The sequence below is a fragment of the Budorcas taxicolor genome, chromosome 17, assembly GCF_023091745.1.
Source record: "Budorcas taxicolor isolate Tak-1 chromosome 17, Takin1.1, whole genome shotgun sequence".
In the NCBI taxonomy this organism is placed as follows: domain Eukaryota; kingdom Metazoa; phylum Chordata; class Mammalia; order Artiodactyla; family Bovidae; genus Budorcas; species Budorcas taxicolor.
In genome coordinates, this window is record NC_068926.1 from 61942919 (window position 1) to 61965434 (window position 22516).

Sequence of the window (22516 nt, forward strand, 5' to 3'; positions counted from 1 at the left end):
AAGAGTCTGTGTGTTGCCAGGAAAGATTCCCCAGTGCCACAACTGAGACCCAACACCGCCAAAATAAAAACCTCACTGCTGTATAGTGAAAGTGAAAGTCACTCAGTCATGTCCAACTCTTTTGTGACCCCAGGGACTGTAGCCTTCCAGGCTCCTCTGTCCATGGAATTCTCCAGGCAAGAATACTGGAGTGGGTAGCCTATTCCTTCTCCCACAGACCTTCCCAATCCAGGAATCAAACCAGAACCAGAGTCTCCTGCGTTGCAGGCAGATTCTTTACCAGCTGAGCTACCAGGGAAGCCCCACTGCTATATAGGCAATAGGCAACAGATGGGTATTTAAAGGAAATGAAAAAAATCTGATAAGCCTGATAATGAAAGTTAAATAACCAAACAGAGGGGTGTTAAGTACTAGAATTAAGAAAAAAGACACAAACCTTCCAAAAAACTATTTTCAACAAAAAACTTTTAAATACACTACACATCTTAGAAAAAAATTATACACACACACATCTTGAGACAAACAATGCAAGGAAACACTATTACACACAAGACCCGTGAAAAACTTGGGGATTAGAGGCACTGATCCTTACACAGTTGAAAATCCATATTTAACTTTATACACAGCCCTCCATACCCACTGTTCTGCTTCCAACCACATGATTTCAACCAGCTGCAGACTGTATTGTACTGTAGCACATACTTATTGAGGGAAATCTATGTTTAAGTAGACCTGTGCAATTCAAACTTGTGTTGTTCAAGGGTCAACTGTAAGTATAAAATATTATGATAGAATTGATACCAAACCTATCAATCATAACAATGTAGATGAGGTTGCTATCTATTAAAAAAATTAACAAACAACAAATCTATGAATATTTATGTACAATCACCTTTATGGAGCAAAAACTATAGGAGATGCAAGGAAACACACTAATAACAGAAGATTTTAATAGTCCACATCTAATACAAAAGAAAACAGACTAAGAAAATAGGTGAGAGATAGAAAATCTAAACAACGTAAACAATATGGTAGATACATTGCGCATATGTTGAATTCCACACCTTGATAATAGTCACATATTCTTCCCTGGTGCCCAGAGAGTTTTCATAAAAACTGATCAGATATATTAGGTCACAAAGAAAAGAAAACAGTAACTCCTATAAAGTAGAAGTATTACAACTTAATACCATTGTATCATGATTGGTCTACAGAAAATAATAGAATTCTATATCAGCAAAACTACCATTTAACAGAAAAACCTGTGATCACTTTTTAAAATCCAGATGCACATCAGAATTATCTTAGAATTTTTTGAAAAATACAAATGCCCAGGTATTGCTTTTTTTCTCCAGATGTGTTTATAATGAGCAGCCATGTTGCAGAGCAACTGGACTATACGATTATCTTTTACTTTTTATCTAGCTTGTTTCACTTTATCTATTTCATATTCAGTGCTCCCATTTTATTTAGTCTCTGTTTTCCATTTTTTCATATATAGCCATATATGTATTATACACATAATTACATGTCTATATATACATGTATAATATATGTATTTTAGAAAACTTCTATATATATTTTTGCCTAGCTAAAAAATTTATGACATTTTGATTCTACTTGTTTGATGTAGTATGAATAGAATGCTAGATTTCATGCAACAAACAACAAAAGTTTACTGTATAGCACAGGGAACTATATATAGTCCGTATCTTATAATAACCTATAATGGAAAAGAATCTTAAAAATAGTACATGTGTACACACATAAGTGAATCACCTTGCTGTGCACCTGAAGCACTGTAAGTCAACTATATTTCAATAATATATATATATTAAGAGAAAAAAGTATTACCAAATACACTATCATAAAGCAATAAAACCGAATTCTACTAACATAAGCAAAAAACTGAAAGGCCCTTCTACCCGGAAATTTTAAAACCTTCCATTAAACAACTGTTAGGTAAAGGGGGAAATATAAGCTCAAATTACACAATTTGTAAAAAATAATGGCCACAAAAACACTATGTATCGATATTTATAGCATACAACTAATGGAGTGGTCAGTGGGAAATTCCCTACACAAACACTAACAATAATAAAAAAAATAAATAATAAAGTCCCACCCCCCCCAAAAAAAAGGGCCAAAGTATACCACAAGGAAGGAAACATATTTTATTTATTTATTTTTTAATTTTTATTTTTACTTTATTTTACTTTACAATACTGTATTGGTTTTGCCTTACATTGAGGAAACATATTTTATAAAGCTAAAAGCAAAAATCAAAGAAAACAAAAAGGTAGCAGATGTAATTAATAAAAATCCTGCTTCTTAAAATTAGCAAAATAGACAAACCACTAGTTAACTTATTCCGGAGTACAAAAACAAGAAAAAAAATCACAAATACACAAAATAAGAAATGACAAGGGGGAAATAACCATAACCACTGAAACAGAAGAAGGAGAATTTTTTCAGAAGCTACTTCGCAAACTGGTGCGCAAATAAATTAGAAAATCCAGATAAAGTGAATAATTTTCTAAGGAAATACAGACTGCCAAAACTGGTCCATTCGAGAGAAAATGCAGGCAAACCAACTTCTATATAAAAACAGAGCAATTTTAAAACTGCCCCACAGAAAAGCACCAGGCTTTTTGTTTGGTTTCAAAATGGAATTCTATCAAACTTTCAAAGACCATACCATTCCAATGCTCTGTAATTTATTCCAGAGAAGCAAAAGGAAAGAAAATGCACCACTTCCTTTCATGAAGCAAGTATAACACTGATATCTATACCAGATAAAGACAGCTACTTCAGTGATATGGAAGGCAGATACCTTGTTCCTGATTCAAAAAAGATTCTAATTATTTTTAAATTATAACGATGGTTATATCACAGTATTTGAAAACTCCTGAACCCTGCAGTTCTCAGGTTGCTGAAGCAAATGAGGGGAAGCCACTTTGTCTCCCTCTGCGGACGCGTGCTGCAAGCCCAGCGGTTGCTCCACTTGGCTGGTCACCCCGCCTGGGCCCCACCACCTACGGGAGGCCTGTTCCCTTACTGCTCCACCACTGTTACCTCCTCTCTGTTTTTCAAAAACAGGTTCTTAGAAGAATTTCTCGGGTTTGCCCTCAACCTCACCACGGGGAGGGCTGCCTCGAGAGCATTGTTTACTGCTTCTAGCAAGATCCTTTTATTTGGTTATCCTGTTTTTCATTCCTGTTTCATCTTTCCTTATCTCAGCCAGCTACTTTAGGCGGCTCTAATTTTGTATAGAGTCGATGCCCTCTAGGATCCTGCTGAGCACACACGCTTAAAGCTTTCTAAAACCTTTTAAAATTTATTTATTAAAACAGCACAGATAGGCATGAAATTCAGAGAAAAACGGCCAAGGTTCCATAGACTCCCAGCTGTATTCGTCAAAAGTAACTACAGTTAGCAAGTTTCCTGTAACACTGAGAAACGTCTCATGCATACACACACACACACACACACACACACACACACACACTTACCTATGTGTGCACAGGCGCATAGTCCATGCCAGGCTATGTGAAACACACACACAAATGGAATCCTGATCCACACCCCGATTTTTTCACTTACTACAACACAAAGATCTTTCTATATGATCTTTCTATTCTTTTTAATGGCTATACATTATTTCATTATAAGAATGTACTATTCATAATTTAATCCCTATTAAAGGACATTTATATTATTCCTAGATTTTTGTTAATACAAATAATGCAGAATATCATACCCTTTATAATTATCTTTATACATGTTTACAAGTATGTTTGTAAATTAAAATTTTAGAAACAAAACTGTTTTGACAAGAGTGTTTTTTTAACTCTGACAAATCTGTCAAACTGCACTCAAAAGAAGGTAACAGTTTCAACTCCCATGAAATGAGTGTGAAAGTCCCTGTTTTCTCCCAGTTTTGCCAATACTACATATATTACCAAACTTTTTCATCTGAGTCATGGAAAATGGTACCATTCTACTTTGCATTTCTGTGTGAGACTGAGCAATTTTTCATGTCTTCAGACCATTTTTTTTTTCCTTTTCTGTGAGTTGTCAGCTTGCCATTGTTCATTTTCTATTGGATTTTTTTTCTTACTCATTTAAAGGGGCTCTTGATAGAACCAGAAAAATGATCCTTTATTATATGTGTGACATTTGTCTTAGCATTTTTCCTTTTTTACTCACTTGTGGTTAATTTTTTTGCCCCCAAAGAAATGCATCTTGGCATGATTAAATTTATCAGCTGGTTCCTTTATGGCTTCTGGGTTTCTTGCTATGTTTAGAAAACCTTAACTCACAGCAAGTTGTTGTGAGCTTGAAGTAAATTAATAACACATAAAATGCTTAGCACAGAAAAAACTCTAAGGACTTTCACCTTGGGAACTAGGAATTCTGTTTTAGGTCAGAATAAAATACCTACAATAAAGGCATAGATTTTAACAGGACCCTTCACAATAGGTACTAAAAAGACGGGGTGACTGGAAGAAGAAAGTAAATAAGACAGAGATGAGAATTTACATCAGGAAAGAGTATGAAAACAGAGAAGGCATAATTATATGTTTACCACTAATCATATTTCTTAATTGGTAGAAAATTGCTTTATAATGTTGTGCTTTTTTCCTGAGGTACAATAACACAAATCAAGTCATGAAAAGCGTTAGTCACTCAGTCACGTCCAACTCTTCGAAACCTCATGGACTGTAGCCCACCAGGCTCCTCTGTCCATGAGATTTCTGAGGCAAGAATACTATAGTGGGTTGCCGTTTCCTTCTCCAGGGGATATTCCTGACCCAGGGATTGAACCCGGGTCTCCTGCATTGCAGGTGGATTCTTTACTGTCTGAGTCACCAAGGAAGCCATAATTATTTATATATATATATATATATATATATATATATATATATATCCCCTCCCTTTTGAGTCTCTCTCCCCTACAAATATTTCAGATTTAAATTAAAAGTTGCAAATTATAAAACAGAAAAGACTTCTCCATGGTCATATTATTACATACATTTTTTTCTCCTCAATTATGAACTAGCTCTGACAGCAAGGAAAAAAATAATTTACTGGCTATTATTTATTATGGCTGGTTAAAACGGCGGCCACGGGACTTCCCTGGTGGTCCAGTGGTTAAGAATCCGCCTTGCAATGTAAGGGACACGGGTTCGATCTCTGATCCAGAAAGGTCCCACATGCCATGCAGACAACTAAGCCCACGCATCCTAGGGCCCGTGCTCCGAAACAAGGAAGCCACCACAGCGGGAAGCCCGCGCACCGCGTCTGGAGAGCGGCCACCCCTCTCCGCCACTAGAGAAAGCCCACACACAGCAACAAAGACGCAGCAGCCAAAAATAAAAATAAACAATAAATACATGCTTTTCTAAACCTGTGGCCACATTTACTGACTGTTTTCCATGGGGCCAGCATACAATGTAGACTCCAGAAATCAAAATTTTAGCCTTTACACTGTTATTTATTTCTAAAAATTTCTGGAGCAAGACTCTGAGTCTAGATGGTCTTCATTCATAACCATGTGTTCCCACCTTTGTATATTTTAAAAACACAACATTTATGTAGAGTATCCTGCTGAGGCTGAGAGACATTATAAAAGTGACTGCTGAAGGTAGGGCTAGGTAACCACCACGGACACTCATCAGACAGACTGGCACAGGAGAAAAAGCAAGTGGTCTCTTTACCCCTTTATTAAACAAACTATTATTGCTTCATTCTAATTATGCCTATCATGTTATTAAGAGGGAACAGAGGAGAGTAATGTTTACCAGGGAAACTCAGTAACCAGCATTTAGCACAAAGGTTAGACAGAGTAAGGGCTTAACAAACACTGGTTATCGCTGTTGTTATCATTACTATTTTTGGTGGAAGATATACAGATAGATTCTTCTTTTGCATAATTATGTCAGTTTCACATGGCCCATTTTGACGTATGAATCATTTATTTTACACTGTCTTTGCAAAAACTGAACTTCAAGGCTCAGGGGCTGTCCCCATGTTATTTCGAACGGTGTATAATTAGAAATTGAAAGTTCTACAACATAATCCACCCACTTGAGTTTTGATATACTGTAAACTCTCCTTCCTGAGCTATGCTTTTCAAAAAGTTCTTTGTATTTACCAGAAACTTTTTCCCAATTGCATATTTAATATTTGTAGTTCAATGACTAGCAGTTTTGTGATTTGCAAAATGCTCACCTCTAACACAGAGCAATGGCAGCCCACTCCAGTACTGTTCCCTGGCAAATCCCATAGACAGAGGAACCTGGTAGGCTGCAGTTCATGGGGTCGCTGAGGGTCGGACATGACTGAGCAACTTCACTTTCACTTTTCACTTTCATGCCTTGGAGAAGGAAATGGCAACCCACTCCAGTGTTCTTGCCTGGAGAATCCCAGGGACGGGGGAGCCTGGTGGGCTGCCGTCTATGGGGTCGCACAGAGTCGGACACGACTGAAGCGACGCAGCAGCAGCAGCAGCAGCAGCAACACAGAGCGGTTAAGAGTTCATTCAATCCCTGAGATCTTAGTGAGGGAGGGTAGAGGATATGCGTGTGCTAAGTCGCTTCAGTCGTGTCTGACTCTGTGCGACCCTATGGACTGTAGCCCACCAGGCTCCTCTGTCCATGGAGATTCTCCAGGCAATACTGGAGTGGGTTGCCATGTCTTTCTCCAGGTGATCTTCCCAACCCAGGGGCTGAACCTATGTCCCTTACATCTCTTGTGCTGGTAGGCGGGTTCTTTACCACTGAGCCACGAGGGAAGCCAAAGAATCGTGAAGTTAATAGGTTTAATATTAGATTATAGAGCCAGCCTCAAGGATGACAGAAACACTTGTAATAGTAGGTACCGAGGCCACACATCTCTAAATCCTGCCCCCATCTTCTGCTTCATGAGAATTCAAACAGCAGAGGTTAGTCTCCCCAAATCATGTAAATGTATCTATGTCACCTCAAAGGACGGGAAAAGGGCATTTGGGTTTATCAACAAGGTAGGTCCATAAAAGATGAGAAGAAACAGATAAATTTCAGTCTGCCTAACGTCTACTGTAGGCACTTGGTGAAGGATAGATGCCTGAGTTAATTTTGGGGAATGAAGAAAAACCAGGGAGGAGAAAAGCCAGAGAGGACGGGCACAGGGGAAAAAATCACATGCAAAAGAGGGGAAGAGAGTTCGCTTCTTTATTTTTTCTCAATGCCCTGCCACAAGGCATGCTGGATCTTAGTTCCCTGACCAGGGATCAAACCGGTGACCCCTGCAGTGGAAGTACAGAGTCTTAACCACTGGGCCACCAGGGAATATGAGCGTCCTCTTGTACACTGTAACTCTCACAAACCTGCAGGTGCTTGACAACCCCTTCTAATTGGTCATCCTCTGGCACTATTTTTTTTTAAACTTTTTTCTAATTTTATATTGGGTATAGCCAATTAACAATGTTGTGATGGTTTCAGGTGGACAGCAAAGGAACTAAGCATACCTGTACATGCGTCCATTCTGCCCCAAGCTCCCCTCCCGTCTAGGCTGCCACGTAACACTGTGCAGGGTTCCCTGTGCTGCGCAGGAGGCCTTTGTTGGTTATCCACTTTAAATATAACGGTGTGTACATGTCCATCTCAAACACCCTAACTATCCCTTTCCCCATCCTTCCTCCTGATAAGTTTGTTCTCTTAGTCTGTGGCACTATTATTTATTAAGATTCTCAGGTCATAACATGGCCCAGGTGGGGACCACCCATCTCGCAGAAAGAGCTGAAAACACATACACACTCACACAATCCCAACACCTGTGGAAAAAAGAGCCTTCAATCAATGTGTAAAACAAATCAGCCCTGTGCTGAGTGGGCTTGAAGAAAGGAAAGACAGAATCCCCCACCTCCAGGAGAGTTTACTAACCCAAACTACTTGCCGGGAAATCATACCAAAAATGTAAATCTCTCATCACTGAACACAGATTCTACAAAGCCCTAGCTCACTGAGACCAGGCTCTTCTTTATGTCAAGTGAGTTTAAAAAAGAAAATGCTGATGAACCAAAAAGAAAATACAATGATGCTGATTATTTTATCCATGCGTCCCCTTCCCCCCAGTGACGTGGGGAAACAGTAGAGCAGGCTGTTAATTTCAGGAACTTATTCTCAAGGCTGCTATGCTAAGAAAGGAGTTTAAACTAGGGATTCAAAGTCTAATTTCAGTTTCTTGCCTAAATATAAAGTAATACTGGGTATGGTTTTCTTACCCGCTGCTCCAGAAAAAATGATTCTTTGTCCTTGGGGAGAAAGCTTAGAGTGGTACTTTCTGCAGATTACAAGAATGTTCCTTTTTTCCAATTAAATGGTAATTTTCTATGGTGAAAAGGATGAGTCATGAGGGAGGGGTAGTCGATAGGGAAAAGGATTCTAGGTAACAGAGGTTAGAAAAAAAGTTAAGGCAGTTTTTCAATGGTAGTAAAGAGCTATGGCTTAATCGATCATTATCTTTTCACAGAGTTTCATTGGTCAGCATCTCTGCTCTGATGACAAGGCATTGGAAACTGCCTCCAAAAATCTTTCCACAAATGGCTTCTACCCTGTTCAAAGTCTCGTTTGTCTGCTCTCCCAGGGTCTACTCGAGCCTCTTACAACCCTCCCTTCAGAGCAGCTAGAGGGATATTTTTAAATAGATCAGCTCATGCCACTCCCCGATCACATCCTTCTATGGGTTTGAGCTGCTCTTAAAATACAATCCAAACTCTTCTCTGGGGTCCACGTGATGCTGAGGACCTTAATAATCCCTGCATGGTCTAGTCCCCACCTACAGCCCCAGTGTCAGCTCTACCACGTGCTCCTGTCTGTCCTTCAAGCAGTCTGAGAGCTCCCCACCTCAGCACTTTCACACTCGCTGTTTCCTTAAAACCTGGACACTCAACGCCTAGTACAGTGCCCCCCATACGTAGTAATCCCCTAATAACTAAGTTAAATCCCACATTCGTGAATTAATAAGTCAAGGTTCCATTAGAGTGGGTCAGTGGAATGACAAAGGCTTGGATCTATAGTCTACTATTTTTAAAATAAACATATTGCATGTGGGTATAGGTATGTGTATATAAACAGACATACACAGTGTGTGTGAACGTGTACATCAGTACACAAGCATGTGTGTATTCTAAACAGTACGCTCTATACTGACAAATTTCAGTTTCAGTTTGGTCCTACTTTCATCAGATTCATTCGATGTTGGCCTACAAGTCTGTCTCCCTCTAAAGCCAATGCTACTTGAAAACGTGAACTGTGTCTTTCATATTTCAGCACCGCCAAGAGTTTGCTAAATGTACATCACCCTCCAAAACTCAGTAGTGAAATGGGCTGCAATTTTAGGGTGTCTGAATCCATTTCGGCGGGGCGGGGCGGGGCGGGGGGGGGGTGGTCTCAAACCCTTGGCTGCAGTCCACAACTGCCACAGAACCTACCAAACATCAGTATTTGTCTTCCCCTTCCTTAAAAAGGGCAGCATCGGAGGGCAAGTGCTGTTTGTGTTTCCCAAAGGGAAAAAGGAATAAGCACAGTGTCTTCTATTGTTCTGCTGCTGCCTAACAAAGTACACCAAGGCCCACTAGTAACAATTACAAACAAGGGTTGGCTCTGCTTTTCCAGATCTCGTGTGACTCTCTAACAGTCACCACATTGACCACGTGCAAGAGCGGTAAGGAATCTCAGCAGTGGGCCTTGCATTTGAGCAGCTCTGGACAAACACCCAAGTGACTCTCTAACAGTCACCACACTGACCACGTGCAAGAGCAGTAAGGAATCTCAGCAGTGGGCCTTGCATTTGAGCAGCTCTGGACAAAAACCCAAGTTCTGGACAGGATGTTAGCAAAGACAACCAGTTTCAACTGGAAAGACACAGAGCTGTTATTTTTCAGTAAGGCAAGTTTATTGACTCCCACAGGAGATAAACAAACATGGCCACCAGGGAGAGCCTGGGACAAAATGTACTTGACCTGCAACAAATAAACCAAAAGCCTAGAGTTAGAGAACAAGCTAAATTTTCTGCCCCTCTCAGTACAAGTCATCGGACAGTCTCTCCCAGAGGAACAAAAGCAAATGCCAAAGATGTACCAGATGCTGAAGGATATAACCTGTTTGGTCAGCCGGGTGAGGCAGAGTAGAGCAGCCAAGCAATCTCAAAATCTAAACAAAGAACTGCCATCACTCTATTACCTGGGGTGGTTGTTGTTTAATGGCTAAGCCATGTCTGACTTTTTGCGACCCCGTGGACTGCCAGGCTCCTCTGTCCATAGGATTTCCCAGGCAAGCATACTGCAGTGGGTTGCCCTTTCCTTCTCCAGAGGATTTTCCCAACCCAGGGATCCAATCTGCGTCTCCTACTTTGGCAGGCAGATACTTCACTGCCTAGCCACCAGGGAAGCCCATGGCAGAGGCGGGGTGGGGATGGGGTGGGGCTTGTCATTTAACTGCTCATGACTTCCTTTCCCTACCTGTGATGCTGAGAGGCATCAGCATACTGAATATGACATTTTAATTACTGAACGCACAGAGACTCTAAACCCATGGACCAAAAAAGATTAGTTTGATAATTAAGCTACACAAAATTCAGGATATTCGTCACTGAGGCGTCAGCTCCTATGATCACCTCCTCAGAGACTTCTCCTAAATCCATTATCAAAACTAACGACATTCTCCACATTTGCTTTTTTCGGCCTCCCAGAAGTTACTGCTACCTGAAACAGTCTTATTTATTCATGGGTTCTCTCTCAGTCATGAGAACAGCAAACTTTGCCTACTTTATTGCCTCATCCTGCCTGGTTCAGTAACTACTTGGTCAATGTATGAATTCTGAGGTTAAACGTCATTTGAAAAAGAACAGTTTGAAGACTGAAGACACTATCCGATTTCAAGACTTGTTATAAAGCTACAGTGATCAAGATCCTGCAGTATTGGCATAAAGACAAATAGATCAATAGAACAGAAGAGAGTCCAGAAATAGACCCATGTACAAACGGACAACTGATCTTCAAAAAAGGTGCGAGTTCAGTAAAGATGGACAGTCTTTTCAACAAGTGGTGCCAGAACAACTGAACACTCATATGTAAAAAAGAGAAGATATATCCACAGCCCATACCACACACAAAAGTTAACTCAAAGTCAATCACAAACCTAAAACTATAAAACTTGGAGAAAACATTTGAGACTTAGATTAAGCCAAGATTTCTTAGGAATAACACCAAAAGCATGATCCACTTTTTTTAACTGATAATTTTGACTTCATCAAAATTAAAACCCTCTGTTTAAGACACTGTTTAAAAAAATGAAAAGACAAGGTACAGACTAAAAGAAAATGCTTACAATTCTGATCAAAGACTTGTATCCAGAATAAAAAAGCTCTCAAATTTCAATAAGAAAACAAACAAGTAAATTTTTTTTTACACATAAACTTTCAAAAGGAAAATATATTTAATCAATAGATGTGCCACCAAAGAAGAGATACAGATGGCAAACAAACACATGAAAAAAATGATCAACATTATTAGTCACCAGGGAAAATACAAATTAAAATTACAATAAATAAATATCAAATCAGTATGCTGTACACCTGAAACTAATATAATGTTACATGTCAATTATACCTCCATTAAAATATTAAATAAGTAAATTAAATTAAAAAGAACTGATATAGGAAAAAACTACAATGACACACCTTTACATGACTGAAATTTAAAAACTGACCACACCAAGTGTTGACCAAGATGTGGAGAAACTATAATTCTTAATACACTGCCAGTGGGAACATTTTGAAAAAGTTTGATAGTTTCTGAAAAAATTAAATATACACGTGCTCAAACAGGGGCTCTGTATCAACCTAGAGGGGTGGGATGGGGAGGGAGATGGGAGGAAGGTTCAAGAGGGAGGGGACATATGTATACCTATGGCTGATTCATACTGAGGTTTGACGGAAAACAACAAAATTCTGTAAAGCAATTATCCTTCAATTAAATAATAAATAATTTTTAAAGTAAAAAAAATTGTAAATCAACTACACACCAATAAAAAATTTAAAAAATTATATCTCCTAAATATATATACATACACATCTGCTATGTGATTCAGCCATACCACTGATAAGGATTTATCAAAGAGGAATGAAAGTATACATCCATATAAATACATAAACACGGACATTCAGGAGAAGGAAATGGCAACCCACTCCAGTACTCTTCCCCGGAAAATCCCATGGACAGAGGAGTGTAGTAGGCTACAGTCCATGGGGTCGCAAAGAGTTGGACACAACTGAGCGACTTCACCTGACTTCAAACTCTGAAACAACCCAAATGTCTACCAACAACTGGATGGAAAAATGAAGGGTGGTACAGGCATACAGTGGAATATCACTGATCAATAAAAAGGAACTATTTGCCATACACAACAACATAGATGAACCTCAATATAATTTTGCTGAGCATAAGAAGCCACACACAAAAGTCCACTTGTATAAAATCCTAGGAAATGCAAACTAACATATAGTGACAGAAAGCAGAAGAGTATTTGCCTGGCAACAAGGAAGGGATTATAAAGGGTTCCAGGAGCCATCACAGGAGTGATGGATATATTCATTATCTTGATTGTATTGCTGGTTTCTTGAGTGTATACATGTGTGGAAACTTATCAAATTGTATGCTTAAATATATTTAATTTGTGGCATGTCTCTTATACCTCAATAAAGCTGGTTTAAAAATAATAAAAGACCTATGATCTGAAAACTAATAATAAATAATCCCCAATTGTGTGCATTGTTGTTGTTGTTATTTAGTTGCTAAATCATCTCTGACTCTTTTGCAACTCCATGGACTGCAGACAGCCAGGCTCCTCTGTCCATAGGATTTCCCAGGCAAGAATACTGGACAGGGTTGCCATTTCCTTCTCCAAGGAATCTTCCCCACCCAGGGATCCAATCTGAGTCTTCTGCATTGGCAGGTGAATTCTTAACCACTGAGCCACCTGGGAAGTCGTGCATTACAATCATTTGTGTGTGTGTGTGTGTGTGTGTGTGCATTACAATCATAATCTGACTTCTTAGGGGGCACATATTTCTCTTCCATAACAAGTATGGGAGAGCTGGAGGAGGAGAGGAGGAATTACTTCATTTCAAACTGTCATCTTTACCACTTGCTGCTTTGGCTCTTCTCACACTTCCTGGCTTCTAAATTAACAAGTTGGACAATGTAGGGTCTATTACTACCCAGTCCCTACCCCACCCCCAGTCCCCAGACTTTTTGTCTCCTAAAAGAAGCAGATCCTTACTTGTCTGGAAAAGCAGACACAAGGAACAAAAGCCTCAATGACTATTTGACAGATTAAAGAATAGAAAACTGTTTTATTTAAATGCTCTCTAAAGAATTAGAACATTTGAGGCTATAGGCTGTTCTGCTGAAATGCAATTATATATTACCCAGATCTGTAAGCACTTGCCAGAAGACCTGTCCAAATCACTCACTGCTTGAGTTTTCAGTTTTCTCCTTTCACTCTTTTCATCCCATCAATGAATAATGTGCAGGTGTATTTCTGAGAAGACATTCCTAATGTTTTGAAGTCTCTCAGTCAATAACCCCAACAGCTTGAAACAGTTTTCCAAATGTCTAAGACAGTGTGAATTCTATACAGAATGACAATACAATAGCAGGATCATTATCTGAAAACAATCGATCATACTAATATTTAACAACAAAATTAAGGCTTACAAATGATTGGCAATAGTTATAATAGCAATTAACAGTGGGGTTCTGTCTCCACCACTTACTGATTGAGTGACCTTAGGCAAGAGTCGGACACGACTGAGCGACCAACACTAGCACTAGAACTACTAGGCAAGTTGCTTAACTTCGAAATTCATTTACTCTCTTTAGAGCGGGATAACAGTACCTACCTGATAGGGTTATAAGGATTAAATGTGTTTGGCATACGGTAAGAGCTAAATAAATGTTAGCAATGAGTAGTATAGTTACTACTATACTACTTTCCAAGGATCTCATTAACTCGCTCATCTTCCTTCTGACTTCTAGGTTCAAACCCTGTCATTTACCAGTATGTTTCTTCTGAGCCTCAGTTTCCACATCCGTAAAACGGAGGTAATAAATGTTACCTGACTTTTAAGGTTGTGGTGAAGGATTAAAATAACTAGAGATACGATCCCTTCCCTCCCACCTCCCAAAGCGAAGATCGCAGAGGAAGGAAATACTTCTAATAGCTGCAGATATAGTCAGTTTTTCCATTTCTGGCACGTGAGGGGTGGGGGGTGGGGGGGGAAGAAGATGCAAAGAGGCATACAAAGTGGTCAAGGACCCTGAGTAAAGCCCCCAAATGCGCGCAAAACGCAGAGTGACCCAAAAAGGCTCGACTATCGGCCTGGCCTCGCGCAACTCTCTACTCTCCCCTCCCGCGTCCCGGGCCGAGGAGCCTCCCCTAAGTGAGCGGGGTTATTTCGGAATCACCATGAGGCAATTCTCATGAGGCAATGGGTCAGGAATGCGGCGCGCCGAGCCGGGCCGCTAGCGTCCGCGGTTCCCCGGGCGGCTCTACCTGTCCCCGTCCTGACGGGCATCCCCAGGGCTGCGGGAGCCGGAACTCCGCGGAGGCAGGAAATGAATGAGGACCCGAGGGGTTGGGGGCGCGCTAGGGCCGGGCCCCGGGGCCCTGGAGGGCTTAGGGGGCTGGAACGGAGCCTGCCCCGCGACCCCGGGCGGGAGTCCGAAGCCCAGCCGGGCCGCCCCCTCCCGGGCGGAGCTGACTGAAAGCGGCGGGGGCCGGGCCGAGGCCCGGGCTAGGCCCTCGGGGCTCCTCACCTCCGCGATGTCATGTTCCTCCCGCCCTCCGGCTCCGCGACGAACCGGCTCCTTACTCAGGCTCCGCTGGGCCCGGTCACATCGGGCTGGCCCGAGGGAGGCCCGCTCCGGACCGGACGTGGGGGGGGGGCGGGCAGAGCCAGCCGGCCGCGCGCAGACCCCCCTCAAGGCCTGAGGAGCCCGGAGACTGTGCAGCCGCCCCCCAAGCCCGGTTCGCTCCTCCTCCTCCTCCTCCTCCTCCCCCGCCCTTCCCCGTCGGCTCCTCCGTGACGTCACTCCCACGCGACGCCCGCCGCTACTTCCTGCTTCCATTCTGCGCTGAGGCTGGTCATGGCAGTTTGGTGGATCTGTGGAGCCTCCGCCGCGCTGTTCCCAAAGGACTTTCTCATTCTCCTTTAGATCTTGGCGTTAAACCGTGCGTTGTATGCTCAAAGTTACACGCAGTCGCGTGAATTGATTCTATCTGCTCCCACAGCGTCAATTTCCATCCCTGCGCTGTGAAGTCGAATTTCATTCATTTCATTCCTCAAATAGTTGTTCCGCTTACTGCTGTGTAACCTTAGGAAAGAGGTTGGGGTCGCAAAGAGTCGGACACGACTGAGCGACTGAACTGAACCTTAGGAAAGTTGATTTCTCTGAGCCTCCATCCTTGATTTCTGTAAAAAGAGAATAGTAATTGTATTTTCTTCTTAGGATTATAAGGACGATTAAATATGTTAAATGTTTAGAACTAGGCCTGGTCTGTTTAATAAGTTCTCCGTAAAAAATCCGCCTGCAGTGCAGGAGACCCTGGTTCGATTCTTGGGTCTGGAAGATCCCCTGAAGAAGGGAAAGGCTACCCACTCCAGTATTCTGGCCAGGAGAATGCCAAGAACTGTATAGTCCATGGGGTTGCAAAGAGTCGGACACGACTGAGCGACTTTTACTCACTCTCTCCTGTAGTTATTGGGGCTTCCCTGGTGGCTCAGATGGTAAAGAATCTGCCTGCAATGCAGGAAATCCCAGTTCAATCCCTAGGTCGGGAGTATCCCTTGAAGAAAGGAATAGCTACCCAATCCAGTATTCTTGCCAGTAGAATTCCATAGAGAAGCCTGTGATGCTACCGTCCATGGAGTCACAAAGAGTTGGACACAACTGAGCAACTAACACTTGGACTTTTTCACTTTTTTGTGTGTGTAATTATTAGCTCTATTATCATTGGAAGGAAACGTGAGCATTTTCTGTCTGCTAGGCACTGATTTTCGACTATAGAGATAAAAGAGTGAACTGAAAAGACAAAAATCCCCGATATTCTCATGGGAGGAGCTACAGTAATCGAGATAAATAAAACAATTGAGATAATACCCCCAATACTCATCTCCCTTCTTTTCTCCATTGCCCTTTATATTACTTTAAATGGGGTATTTAGGGAAAGCTTCACTAAGGATGATACTTGAGTCAAGGAGCAGTCTAGTAGTGAAGTTGCTCAATTGTGTCTGACTCTCTGCCACCCATGGACTGTAGCCTACCAGGCTCCTCCACCCATGGGGAATTTTCCAGGCAAGAGTACTGGAGTGGGTTGCCGTTGCCTTCTCCAGGGGATCTTCCCGACCAAGGGATCAAACCCAGGTCTCCCACATTAACAGGCAGACACTTTACCATCTGAGCCACCAGGGAAGCCCTGAGCAGTCAGTGGAAATTTAGAAAAAGAGCATTTCAAGTACAGGAGGAGGCCAGTGCAAAGGCTCTGAGGCTAGAGGCTGATTTCTGTATTTGAAGAAAAAGGGAGAGCATTGCAGGCAAATTCTTCATGAGTCTGAACTGCCAGAGAAGTTGGAGCACAGCAGGAGGTGGGGGATGGGGTGGGGGGGGGTGATATAGGAGATGCAGGGAGAGTAGCAGCAAATGAGATGAGGAAGGGGTAGAGATGATATAGGGTCCAAAGCCTATTGAAATAAATAGTAGGGACTTCCCAGGCAGTCCAGTGGTTAACTCTCTGTGCTTCCAATGCAAGGGGCTTGGGTTCCAGCCCTGGTTGAAGAAGTAAGATCCCATAGGCCAAAAAAAAATTTTTTTTAATCTAGTAAAAAAAAAAGATAAATGAACAGTAAAATGGAGAGTCATTAAAAGATTTTAAGCAGAGAAGAATATAATCTATGCTTTAATAGTATTCCTTTGGGTACTTTCAGTAACTGAATCACGAGGGCAAAGCTGGAAACAGAGACCAGTTCAGAATACTGTAACACTGGAGATGATGGAGATGAGGGAGCTCAGACCAGAGTGAGACGGTAGAGCTTTTTCTGAGAAAAATCTGCCCCTGTGACTCATGAAAGGCCACAGATCTAGTACATGGCAGAACCAAAATTCAAACCCACAACTGCAGAGCTCCAAAATCCTCATTTTTTTCCCCTTCCAGTGTTCCCCACATCATTCCTATACAAAGAACTCTCATACAGTATGCTAATTTCTTCAGCACTGATGCTACCCAAAAATTCTTACAAAAATTGTCTTTAATATATGCCAATTTAAGCCATAGACTTTGAACAAGCAGTTGTCCAGCCTGTTTCTTTTCATTCCCCTGAATCTGGCCACCCAGATGGCAAACAACATCCTATCTGACCTTAAGCCTGAAGGCTTGTTCTCTCCAACTATTCACCACATAATAGCCCCGGTAATCTAAACTGCAAAACTAGTCACGACTTCAGTTGAACACTTCAATGTGTTCTCACTGCTTTTAAAATACGGTCAAAAAATTTTTTTTCTGGACTTTCCTAGTGGTCTAGTAGTTAAGACTCCATTCTTCCAATGAAGGGGGCACAGTTCAATTCCTGGTTGGGAAACTAAGATCCCTCATGATGCAGCGTGGCCCCCAAAAAATGAAAACATATATAAAATGCACAGCATGCAGCTTGAGTTTTTAAAAGCATTTGACAATCACCTGGTCTGGTCCCTGCTCACTTTACCAGCCCCTTTTCTCACCACCGCTCTATGATGCAGCCATGCTGAATGACTTTCAGTTCCTCTCAATAGCCATGTTCTCTTCCACCTCAGGGCCTTTAAACAATCTACTCCCTCTCCTTGGAGGATTCTGACCCTCCCCATGAACTCTAGTCTATGCCTCTGATCTCGGGCTAAAAGTCATCTCCTCTGGAACAGAAAGAATCACCTCATTCTCCCAACCCAGTTTAGATGGTCCCCAAGACACCTGGTGGCTCAGATGGTAAAGAATCTGCCTGCAATGCAGGAGACCCGAGTTCTATCCCTAAGTCAGGAAGATCCCCTGGAGAAGGGAATGGAAACCACTCTAGTACTCTTGCCTGGAGAATCCTAAGGACAGAATAGCCTGGCAGGCTACCGTCCATGGGGTCACAAAGCATCAGACAGGACTGACTGATCAATACTAAGACACCTGTTGTAGCTTAGAACTGAACACACTCCATTATAAATCTAAGACACAATATCGTATGAGGATTAAGTTGTTAATCTCCAAAGTTTAGCTTGCCTGGGTGTCCTCAGGCGAGTCACTTGGGTCCTCTGTTTCTCAGTTTACTTCTCTGTAAAATGGAGAGATCAAAATACTACCAACCATCAGTTCAGTTCAGTCACTCAGTCGTGTCTGGCTCTTTGCGACCTCATGGACTGCAGCACACCAGGCCTCCCAGTCCATCACCACCTCCTGGAGTTTACTCAAACTCGTGTACATTGAGTCAGTGATGCCATTCAACCATCTCATCCTCTATCGTCCCCTTCTCCTGCCTTCACTCTTTCCCACCATCAGGGTCTTTTCCAATGAGTCAGTTCTTCACATCAGGTGGCCAAAGTATTGAAGTTTCAACTTCATCAGTCCTTCCAATGAATATTCAGGACTGATTTCCTTTAGGATTGACTGCTATGATCTCCTTGCAGTCCAAGGGACTCTAGAGAGTCTTCTCCAGACTACAGTTCAAAGGCATCAATTCTTTGGCGCTCAGCTTTCTTTATAGTCCAACTCTCACATCCATACATGACTGCTGGAAAAACCATAGCTTTGTAGATGGACCTTCGTCAGCAAATGTCTCTGCTTTTTAATAAACTGTCTCAGTTGGTCATAACTTTTCTTCCAAGGAGGAAGCGTCTTTTAATTTCATGGCTGCAATCACCATCTGTAGTGATTTTGGAGCCCCCAAAAATAAAGTCTGACACTGTTTCCACTGTTTCCCCATCTATTTGCCATGAAGTGATGGGACCAGATGACATGATCTTAGTTTTCTGAATGTTGAGTTTTAAGCCAACTTTTTCACTCTCCTCTTTCACTTTCATCAAGAGGCTCTTTAGTTCTTCACTTTCTGTCATAAGGGAGGCATCATCTGCATATCTAAGGTTATTGATATTTCTCCTGGCAATCTTGATTCCAGATTGTGCTTCATCCAGTCCAGCACCTACCATAGGGTAACCATAAAAAATAAAAGAGTTAATGTTTATGAAGTACTTAGAACAGTGCCTGGCAAAGTCAGCATGTGATAAATGCTGGTTATCATTAGTCTCTTTTCAAAAGTAAACTGTAAGCTTTTTTTTTTCTTTTGGACATACTACATGGCTTGCAGGATCTTAATTCCTTGACCAGGGACTGAACACAGGCCACAGCAATGAATGTGCCAAGTCACCATTGGACAGCCAGGGAATTCCCAAACTGTAAGCTGTGTGAGTGAAGAAGCCATTGCTACCCCAGTATCTTCTATGTTCTATACACTCAACAGCTAGAATGATCTTTCTACAATACAAATCTAGTCATGTCCTTTCCATGAAAGAAGTTCAAAGCCTTTACTGTGAGTGAAAATTCTTCCATGGGGCCCTTCTAAACATGAACTATGCCTACCTGGTCAGTTTCATTTACCTCAACTTCTTCACATAATCTGGTAGTTTCCAAAGGCCTCTGGCTGTTTCTTGTATCCTTGTCTTTCAAAATTTAATCCTTCTTAATAATATATCCTTTAGGGGACTTCCCTGGTGGTTCAGTGGCTAAGATTCCACACTCCCAATGCAAGGGGCCCTGGTTCGATCCCTGGTCAGGGAACTAGATCCCACATAGCAATTAAAAGATCCTCCCTGCAGCACCTAACACCCAGTACAGTCAAGTAAAATTTTTAAATTAATTAATTAATTAAATACCCTTTAAGTTCATCTCCATCTGGGAAACTGAACGTCATGCAAGTTTCAGCTCCAACTCAATCAGCTCCTCTAGGAAACATTCACTGTACACATCCCTTGACTACTTCCTCAAAATAAAATAGAAACCTCTCCCTGGAAATTCCCTGGCAGTCTAGTGGTTAGGGGGCCTCCTAGGTGGCTCAGTGTGGAAAGGAATCCGCTTGCCAGTGCTGGAGCCGCAGGAGATGCAGCTTTGATTCCTGCATCGGGAAGATCCTTTGGAGTAGGAAATGGCCACCCACTCCAGTATTCTTGCATGAATACTCCATGGGCAGAGGAGCCTGGCGGGCTACAAGTCCGTAGGGTTACAAAGGAATCAGACATGACTGATTAGCTGAGCATGCCCAGCGGTTAGGGCTCAGTGCTTTCATTACCATGGGCCCAGGTTGAATCCCTGGTTGGGGAACTAATGTGAACAGAAAGCAGAAACAAAAAAAAACTCTCCCTAAACTTTGGGATTTGCCTGTTCATGCCTCTGTCAGTCCCTAACATTGTTGGTTGATTCCCTGTCTCTTCCCCTAGATCAGGAGCTCCTCTTAAACTCATTGTCTTCATCTTTTTATGCCCAGAGCCTAGCACAGGCATGAGCAAGCTTAATAAACATTCCATTCAGCTCAGTTCAGTTCAGTTCAGTCACTCAGTCGTGTCCGACTCTTTGCGACCCTACAAATCGAATGACGTGAGGCCTCCCTGTTCATCACCAACTCCCAGAGTTTACCCAAACTCACGTCCATCGAGTCAGTGATGCCATCCAGCCATCTCATCCTCTGTCGTCCCCTTCTCCTTCTGCCCTTAATCCCTCCCAGCATCAGGGTTTTTTCCAATGAGTCAACTCTTCGCATCAGGTGGCCAAAGGACTGGAGTTTCAGCTTCACCATCAGTCCTTCCAACCCACTCCAGTATTCTTGCCTGGAGAATCCCATGGACAGAGGAGCTTGGTTGGCTACAGTCCACAAGTTGCAAAGAGTCGGACACGACTGAGCGACTTCACTTTCACTTTCACTATCAGTCCTTCCAATGAACACCCAGGACTGATCTCCTTTAGGATGGACTGGTTGGATCTCCTTGCAGTCCAAGGGACTCTCAAGAGGCTTCTCCAACACCACAGTTCAAAAGCATCAATTATTCGGCATTCAGCTTTCTTTATAATCCAACTCTCACATCCATACATGACCTCTGGAAAAACCATAGCCTTGACTAGACGGACCTTTGTTGACAAAGTAATGTCTCTGCTTTTTAATATGCTATCTAGGTTGGTCATAACTTTCCTTCCAAGAAGTAAGCGTCTTTTAGTTTCATGGCTGCAGTCACCATCTGCAGTGATTTTGGAGCCCCCAAAATAAAGTCTGACACTGTTTCCACTGTTTACCCATCTATTTGCCATGTAGTGATGGGACCAGATGCCATGATTTTCGTTGTCTGAATGTTGAGCTTTAAGCCAACTTTTTCACTCTCCTCTTTCACTTTCATCAACAGGCTTTTTAGCTCCTCTTCACTTTCTGCCATAAGCGTGGTGTCATCTGCATATCTGAGGTTATTGATATTTCTCCTGGCAATCTTGATTCCAGCTTGTGCTTCCTTCAGCCCAGCGTTTCTCATGATGTACTCTGCATATCAGTTAAATAAGCAGGGTGACAATATACAGCCTTGGCATACTCCTTTTCCTATTTGGAACCAAACATTCCTTTAGATATACTTTATTTTAATTTCTTCCTCAGCTACAAAAACAATAGAAGTTCCTTGAAACAGATCAAATAAAACAGTGATTTTTCCCTGCTCTACAATGTATACACCCTCCCTTCCCAAACCCCTACCAGAGTTAATGGTTTGGTGTGTATCCTTCCATACTTTTTTCTATACCTATACAAACACACATAGCCCACACCCACACTCACTCACACACATAACATATATAGGGATTTTTAAAAATAGAGTCTTAGTGTGCATAAATATGTATGAGTTCATAATATGTATCACTGTGGATGGTGACTGCAGCTGTGAAATTAAAAGATGCTTGCTCCTTGGAAGGACAGCTATGACAAACCTAGAGAGTGTCTTAAAAAGTAAAGACACCACTTTGCTGACAAAGGTCCATATAGTCAAAGCTATGGTTTTTCCAGTAGTCGTGTGAGAGTTGGACCATAAAGAAGATTGAGCACTGAAGAATTAATGCTTTCAAACGGTGGTGCTGGAGAAGACTCTTGAGAGTCCCTTGGACACAGCAAAGAGATCAAACCAGTCAATTCTAAAGGAAATCAACCCTAAATATTCATTAGAAGGAAGGACTGATGCTGAAGCTGAAGCTCCAATCCTTTGGCCACCGGATGGGAAGAGCCGACTCATTGGAAAAGACGCTGATGATGGGAAAGACTGAAGGCAAAAGGAGAAGATGGTGGCAGAGGATGAGGTGATTAGACAGCATCAGTGACTCAGTGGACATGAATATGAGCAATTTTCTGGAGATAGTGAAGGACAGGGAAGCCTGGC

General features: G+C 42.0%; 1 protein-coding gene across 2 annotated transcripts in view; it reads right to left on the bottom strand.

Annotated features, from left to right (window-relative positions):
• PTPN11 (protein tyrosine phosphatase non-receptor type 11) overlaps nucleotides 1–15075 on the bottom strand; it is a 67976-nt gene extending 52901 nt beyond the window's left edge. For both annotated transcript variants that reach the window (XM_052654415.1, XM_052654414.1), the window contains exon 1: nucleotides 14864–15075. In XM_052654415.1, coding sequence (XP_052510375.1) covers nucleotides 14864–14877 — 14 coding nt within the window. In that variant the 5' untranslated portion in view covers nucleotides 14878–15075. The remainder of the gene's footprint in view (nucleotides 1–14863) is intronic.
• Nucleotides 15076–22516: the final 7441 nt, after the last annotated feature.